Source organism: Bacillus rossius, chromosome 14 (genome assembly GCF_032445375.1).
Source record: "Bacillus rossius redtenbacheri isolate Brsri chromosome 14, Brsri_v3, whole genome shotgun sequence".
NCBI classification, from domain to species: domain Eukaryota; kingdom Metazoa; phylum Arthropoda; class Insecta; order Phasmatodea; family Bacillidae; genus Bacillus; species Bacillus rossius.
Window position 1 is genome coordinate 18,667,960 of NC_086341.1, and position 8,289 is coordinate 18,676,248.

Sequence of the window (8,289 nt, forward strand, 5' to 3'; positions counted from 1 at the left end):
CAGGGTAGGGTTACCTACTGAGGTTATTACAAATTCTCCTGCCTTTTCGTTAGGTTTGCATGTTGGTTTGGCCAATCAGAGCCGGGCTTCTGTGATTGGCTGGGGGTGCTGTCACATCAGTGGCCTCACTTTCTGATTGGCTAAGCTGTTTGGCCAACCTGAAGTGACCTGTCTTTTGTTAGATGAAGAGCTAAGTTTTGACATTTTCTTAAGAGTGAATACCATATTCTGCTTAATGTGTAGCCATCTTCTCTATTAATGTTTGCTGGGTGTTTTAATATTTCTATTGATTCTTGAATATATCTTTTCTTGTATTGTGGAACGTTGGGTATGGTGTGGAATTGATCAAAATCAATGCTCCAAGGAATGTTCTGCTATAGCTGATTGTAGATTTTCATTTTTATAGTCGCTGATATGTTCTTTAACCATTGTAATTATTCGTCTGGAGTTTTGTCTTTCACAGATGTCAGACCCCTCAATCTTATTTATAGGTTTGAGAATTGTATGAAATTCACGCTTTCTAAGAATTCTTGCCACTTGGTCTGAAATTCCTTTGACGTAAGGAATGAACGCTTTATTAGGAAGATAGCCTACTCTTTCTTTTGCTGTTGAGGTGGCTTCATGGCTTTCCTAATTTCTGATTTTGAATAACCATTTGCTTAAATAAATCTCGTTAGATGTTTCATTTCTTCCCCAATATTGTCTTCTTCGCAAATGGCTCTATCTCCGTTGAACTGTCTGTGTGGGTATACACTGTGGCTGATGTGGTTATCCTCTCCTCTTGTGACCAAGACATCCAGAAAAGGCAATTTTCCTCATGTACCACAGGATCAAACCAAAATAATCATGTCAACAGGATTAAGCCTTCAGAATCCAGGGATGAACTTGGATACATGAAACACCAGCCATAATGAACACAGAATATACGAAAGCTGTAATCAAAGAATTCCCTGGAATAACTGCAAAATTTAATGTCAGCTTCTTCAGTGCACAGCACGTATTCCTCACAGAAAATGAACAACGTTAACAATTCAATTCAAATATTAGTCTCCCATTAGACTCGAATGTTACGTCACTCAAAATAGTACGTACTTTAAATGCAATGTAACAAAACAAACATTTCATAATACAATATAAATACTTATTCTAATAAAACAACAAACATGAAATACAAGCATTAAAAATTCCTGCAATACAGTCGTTAGGTATTTAAAATATTTTCATTATTAGAACACCACCTAAGTACATTGACAAAAATTCTCCAAAATAAACTTACTATAACACCCACGGTAAACATAAACAATGAATGTCTACGATTGTGTGAATACGTACATATGATAATGTAAGCTTTAAACTGTTATTTTTTCCACAAACCAGTAGAAATTAAGAAACCTTCTTTGCTGGGTTAATTCTGGAATATCTCTTAGTATAGGTATGGAAAACATGTTCCTATTCATTGCGGATAAATAATGAATGGCGGCGGCAGCATAAAAGCACAGGTGTTGTTATGTAAGATATAAAATTTTAAATTTTTCACATACTAGTAGGAATTACGAAACCATCCCTTGGGAGTAAATTTAGGGGGTAAATATGTAGTTGAGCGGTATTTGCGAAAAAAATTGTTAAAAATCCGAAAATACCTTTATTAGACGCTCTTCAACTTCTCTTTTCATTAAAAGCGGCGGAGGTAAGAAATTCCAAATACTTTAGGAGATATCAAATTTTGAAATTTCATCATATGTAGTTGAGCGGTATTTGCGAAAAAAAAATTGTTAAAAGTCCAAAAATACCTTTACTAGATGCTCTTCAACTTCCTCTTTTCATTAAAAGCGGCGGAGATAAGAAATTCCAAATACTTTAGGAGATATCGCCGTTCTTATTTTGCATACAAGACCTGTGTTTATCATTCGACCGTCGCCATTTTTTTATTTTGCCGTGTGTTTGTGAATGCCTAATTAATGAAAATGGTCGATTAGGTCCGGTCAGATCCATTATAAATACTTTGAAACTAAGCGTACATTAAAAATAATATGAAATTATTTCAATGGTTCTTTAGTTCTAAAATATTTATAATGTAACTGACCTAACCTAACAAACCAGGACAAAGGATGAACAGTAAAAACTCACGTAAAAATTTTTTGTTACTTATTACTTGCGCAACAATAAAAAATAAAACTTTAAAATTAGAAATGTTAAAAACTCGCCTAAGTTGGAGGCGGTAATTAAACACAGTTTTAAAACAATAAATGAACTAAATAATCACGTATTGGTTGATTTGAATTCTGGCCTATCACGATCAATCACGTGACATCATTATCCAATAAAAAAATAGATACTAGTAAACAAGAAACAATGCGGAATGCCACACGAATGCACTGGTATAATTGTGATGAAATTTAAAAATTCGATATCTCCTAAAGTATTCGGAATTTCTTATCTCTGCCGCTTTTAATGAAAAGAGGAAGTTGAAGAGCATCTACTAAAGGTATTTTTGGATTTTTAACATTTTTTTTCGCAAATACCGCTCAACTACATATGATGAAATTTAAAAATTCGATATCTCCTAAAGTATTTGCAATTTCTTACCTCTGCCGCTTTTAATGAAAAGAGGAAGTTAAGAGCATAGAATAAAAGTATTTTTGGATTTTTAACATTTTTTTCCGCAAATACCGCCCAACTACATATTTACCATTTAGCGACATGTGTAAAGTGTGAAATTCATTTTTTCTGATTTTTTTTCCCTTTCCATTATAAAAAAGCCGCAGCTTCTAATAATTAAAAAAAAGGATGCTGCAAAGTGGTAGTTTCTTAATTTTATTATTACTTTGTGGAAAAGCCGTGACGTAATATATTTACCTTATATTTAACATTCACCTTTGATTTTGCAGATGTGCTACCTCATAAACCATTACCTTTTATGTCTCTTTAAAGAATTTTTATTATTATTAAGGATTGGATACTACCGAATGAAATGTGCAAGGACATTAAAAAAGATGGCATTAAGTGGCGCCTTACTTGAATTTAGGTTTTAAGTTTTCTTAATTTTTCTGCAATTTATTTAAGCTCACATCTAACACACGTATCGTTCAAGAACCAATACAGCACAACATTTAATTTAGCACGTTGGCGCGGGCAGCACTATAACATCGATCTACACCGTCCCATTGTACCATGGCTTTTACGCCAGTTACAGGTTAAGGCACGTCCAAATTCAATAAATTTTTCCGCATACGTTCAAAACAGTTTTCGAAATGACTTTAAAATAAATCTGAACTCAACTCGAAACATGAATACGATACTACACGTTCTATTCAGTACAATTGTTATTGTAACACCAACCAGGACAATGAATCAACAGTTTTTTAAACTACGTAAATGCAACAAATGATTGTACATTACTTCCCTAAAGTATCATAAATTCATATTAAAATCAGTCTACATACTTTCTTTAAGGCGGCTCTCCACCTCCTTGTGCTCAAGGAGTTTTTTTCGGTAATCATGAAGCGATTTCTCTCTAACCGTATCAGTAGCCATTTTTCTTACCAATGAAAACAAAGCGTTTGTTCGATTAGAGATCTGATTTGACTTCTTACCTCTCCTGCGTTCGATATATTGCAATCAGTTGATTGTAGTGTCAACAGAGCATTTTTACTGTTGTTATTTTCATATTTAATTATAATAACTATTATTTTTAAATTACTTTACGTTTTGATGTGATGCGATAGGTATGTTAAGAAGTAGAGCCACCTAATAAAAGTACACCTCATTGCAGCTATAGTCATTAATTGGGTTATATTTTCATTTTTGTTTGAGTCTCAATTACATATTTCTTTGGTTAAATATTCTGTTCCCTAATTTTCATGCACATAGCATAGTTTATGAGATGGTTTCATTACTCCCAGTTGTCATAAATTCAGTCTTCAATCAGTTCTCTTAGCAGCATTGTTCCTTGGTTTCCACAGAAAACTGAACAATGGAAGTTGATTTTAGAACGAAATAGAAGGAAGAGTTCCGCGATTGAAGGAGATAAGACATCGTTCATGTATGTGAGGGTCTCCAAATCCTCAGAGCCCTGAATGATCGTCAAGAAGATTCGTACCTACCATGCCATAGCTAGATCTTTATTAGCATTAAAAAATTAGAGTCATCTCGTGTCAGATTCAGGGAGTCTGTTCGGACCCGTTGATTCCTGCCGCATCTGTCGAGACCATATTATGACGACTAAGCTGAGCAGTTACTACAAGTCCGACACTGGTGAAAACGTTCCTGTCTATAAGATTTTGTAGCTCCCACGGAATTCGCTGATTTTCGGTTCCTAATGCAGAAAAATTCAGTCTTAGTCTTTAGACAATTCTTTCAGCTATTCTGTTGCTGTTCTTCCATTGAGAGCCTACCTATCGGGATTACGCTCTAGCCTCCCTCTTCCTCTGGAGCGGCCCTCGGGATTACGCTCTAGGTCTCCTATCCTTCCTGGAGCGGTCCCCGGGATTGCGCTCTAGTGTACCCCTTTTCTCGGGGTACCGTTTTACAAGGAAATTTAAAAGGAAGTTTATATTATAGTTTTCCTTTAGTATAGTTTATTTGAGTATTGGTGTTATCTGTACGGCGGTATTTTTGAAATATTGGTAACGTTTTTCAGCGCTAGTGTCGCCCGAGAGCAACTGGTAACAGTTAGTGAGAATATCATTAAATAATTGTGTTTATTAGTTATATTTATAATGTAGTTATATATTTGCATTTGTATAAAACTATTTTAATAATTAATGCGACATAGCAAAGTTGGACAAGTGGTGATCGCGGTAAAATGAAACAAATCACGAGCACAGCGCGCATGCGCGCGAGGGAGACAGACTTTTTCCCCTCCCTTTTTTTGAAGGAGGGGAGGGGAGGCAGGCGATCAGCTGTTCTGGACGACGGGCCGGTGTGTGAGGTGGTCCGCGCAAGCGGCCTCGCAAAAAAAATGACTTTTGCGAGTGTGGGGCCGGCTTAGGCAGCAAAATAACTCGTTGGTATCTGTGTGCAAGAGTAACTGTAAAGCTCGTCAAGAAGAGAGTCGCAGTACTATCGCGGCGGAACGAGGCTCCTTCCGGCTAGTATAGCCGTCAGCACCGACTGGCCTGAGGACCAGTGGGGTTTAGCGAGGATTCGCTAATCCAACGGAGACGACGAGCCGATACGTGAGTGACTTCCCTTGTGATTCCCCTTGTGCAACGGGGTTATGCTGCAAGAGATTGGTGGCAGAAATAATTACGTCAAGCCTGAGAGTGTTATTTTACGTCGGAGGTCTGTTTTTCCCCAGCTACATTTAACAACTTTATGATATGGACACGTGAAGTAAATAATTGAAACTTATGATGAAATTCAAATGGTAGAGACTCGCGTTGAACGTTTTAAGGGTACCCGCGCCCCCGAACACTTGAGCACGTCGCGTAACCAGGAAGGTGTTAACTAGCTTGAAGTTGGATTATCAGAGATTTTAAATCACTATAAGGTGTCTATTGTAACTGATGTTAAGTTTAGGGTATTTTTATATTTCCTTATCATGTGCTGGGTATGAATATATATATATATATATATATATATAGTTTATAGCATCGGGCCCGATTTAGTTAATATGTACCGGCGAATGCTTATATTCTTTTAATGCTTGTAATAGTTTGATTTCAGATATTCAGATTAATAAATAATGTTTTGTCGTACTTGCCGCAAAAGTAGTGCTTTCTCAAGCAAATTCCTTTCTTTCGCTGTTTAATTTAAGCCCTGATTTTTTTATACCCGTGTTGGATATGTCGGATGGCGATACACTATACCAGATAATTCCCGGCAGTTGCTCGCTGTTTGCGATGCTCCCTTGGGGCTTACGGGGGCGTCACTAGGGCCCCCCTTTTCCTCTCTATGCCTAGTAAGTGTGCAGGGCGCAGGCACCTCCGGCAACGTCAACCTCCGTGCCGCGAGGAGGAGCAGCGGTCAGCCCACCAACAGGGCTACTTCACCGGTGCCGTCGAACAGAGCCCAGTGTACATCCCCAGCCACTCCTACCAATTTTCACCTGTTCCCTATTCCCTGCCGAGTTCACAAACACATTTCCCCCTCTCCCCTCATCAGTATGTGCTCCTCTCCCACATCAAAACCCGCATCAGTATCCTGCTCCCTGTTGAGATTCCTGCCCTTCCCCTGCACCGGCCACTGCCACCACGCCCAGCGGACGACCTGCCTCGAAACCCGAGGCCCCAGCCCATCTCCATTCGGCTGGCTGCCCGGCTACAGGCGCTGTTCGACAGGGACGACTGAGGCGGTCGCACCCCGGGGGTTTTCACCCCAACCTCAAGCTCTTTCCAGACACTGGCCCATCGCCAGGATACGCGTCAAATGGGGTGTGTCATGGACACGGCCGTGTGTTGTACGTGAATACGTGTACGTAACAGGTAATGTTTTCTATACGATCGTACACAATCGATGCCTACACAGTCCAGCGTCGATATAAAAGCTATTTCATCATCCACTTGCATAATTTCAACCCCCCCCAGCTGCAGATGTACTGGCACCATCATTGATCCACTCGGCCGCATTCATTCTTTTACTTTCCTGGCACTGCTTCACTCGGTCATATGGTGTTTTATTGGTATCATTCGATTGCTTTTGGAAAGCCCTTTCCAACCGTATACGATCTCTGTACTTGGATCTTGGATTAGGCTTTTTGATGCGTATAGGCCGACATTATATATTTTTGATTATTAATTTTAATATCATATATATTCACTGTAACTATTTTACACTAATGTTTTATATATGCAATCGATAGATTTTGACAAGAGATGACGATTGAATCCTAAACGAATGTCGTAGCTTCTCCGAGTCAAAAGTTATACTAAATGGAAATCTCGAAACGCAGCAAAATGATCTCAAAATGGCGGCGCTTTCCCCTCCACCGCGCGCGATGCGTCACAGTCCTCACTTAGCGTAACGAATTCTTTGGTCCTTTAGCTATCCAGTGGTGTGATAAAATTTTGGATGGAGATGATATATATGTAGCTGCAACACCAAACTGTACCCCCCCCCCCCCCACCTTCTCGATTTTGTTATCATTCGTTTTTTGAATTGCCTCCCACTACGGAAGCCATGTTAAAGACGTATTCACGTCAAAATGTGTACCTGTATTCAAAGCCTGACTACAGCGGGGAACAGCGAGCTTACAGTTAGTTGACTTCAATCAACCCTGCGCTATTAGCCCGGCAGCATGACCTCTCCGAATGTATTGTATAACCTCCTTGGAACAACTGCACATTAAATAACGGAACAAAAATAAATGGTGCACAAGCGTCTCTCCACACAGTGAACGGATCACCGACAACATGAAACCTGTCTTGTCTTTTTCGCTTGCCGCATATGCTTTCCCCAAACTTTCCCTTTCTTCCTCTACTTCACATATGTAATCCTTATTTTGTACACAACATATAACCTCTTTCGTGGGCCTTTGAAGAAAAAAAAACACTCTTGACAGGCGTTTCACACTAGCACTAAGCTGCAGACAGAAGAAACACTATATGCTACCATTACTACGGCATGTGTCTCATAACTAAGTACTATGTACCACAATAAGGTCACAATTTTATGCGAATATACCAGTATCTGAAATGTAACATGCAGTAAGACTACAATTCGGAAAATACATTAACGTCGGAAGGTTGGCGACAGTGCGGGGGCAAAAATATTTCCTTTCTAAGAAAATTTTTTTTTTAATCATAATTAATTTGTTAGTTATTGTTAATTTTGAGGTTTTAACTTAGAAGGTACCTATTCTATATTACAATAATTATAACATGTTACAACGCTTACAACACAAAAATGTAACAATTTACATCTGATTAGGAAAATGTTTCATTCATATTTAAAAGTAGATTACATTGAAAAATAAAAACTCTTAATTATGTTTGTAAAAAATTCAAAATGTATCTATGTGCAGGACAAAAGTAAAATTTATAACTTATATTCTTAAATAAAATAAATACATATGTTATAGATATCATTTTTACCTGAAAATTTTCATTCAAAGTTTTGAAGGAAAAAAAAGTGCAGTGCCGAAATTTAGTTTCTGCCCCCGCGAATTGGTCACCTTGCTCCATTTTTTTAAGATTAGACGTTTGTGAATGTATTATTAATAAATCGACTCAAAAATGGAACCGATTCATTAATGGAGCTAAATGTAGTTTTCTTAACGATATTTTACCTTCAACGGGTGGCACGACTTAGAGATGGAGTTATCCCCGTCTCCGTGGTGCATTCGTCTTT

General features: G+C 38.2%; 1 protein-coding gene across 2 annotated transcripts in view; it reads right to left on the minus strand.

Annotated features, from left to right (window-relative positions):
• LOC134538695 (26S proteasome regulatory subunit 10B) overlaps nt 1-3,559 on the minus strand; it is a 33,804-nt gene extending 30,245 nt beyond the window's left edge. Inside the window, exon 1 of one of the 2 annotated variants that reach the window (XM_063380126.1) lies at nt 3,444-3,559. In XM_063380126.1, the coding sequence (XP_063236196.1) occupies nt 3,444-3,534 (91 nt within the window). In that variant the 5' untranslated portion in view covers nt 3,535-3,559. The remainder of the gene's footprint in view (nt 1-3,443) is intronic. The other variant, XM_063380128.1, reaches the window with a different exon arrangement.
• Nucleotides 3,560-8,289: the final 4,730 nt, after the last annotated feature.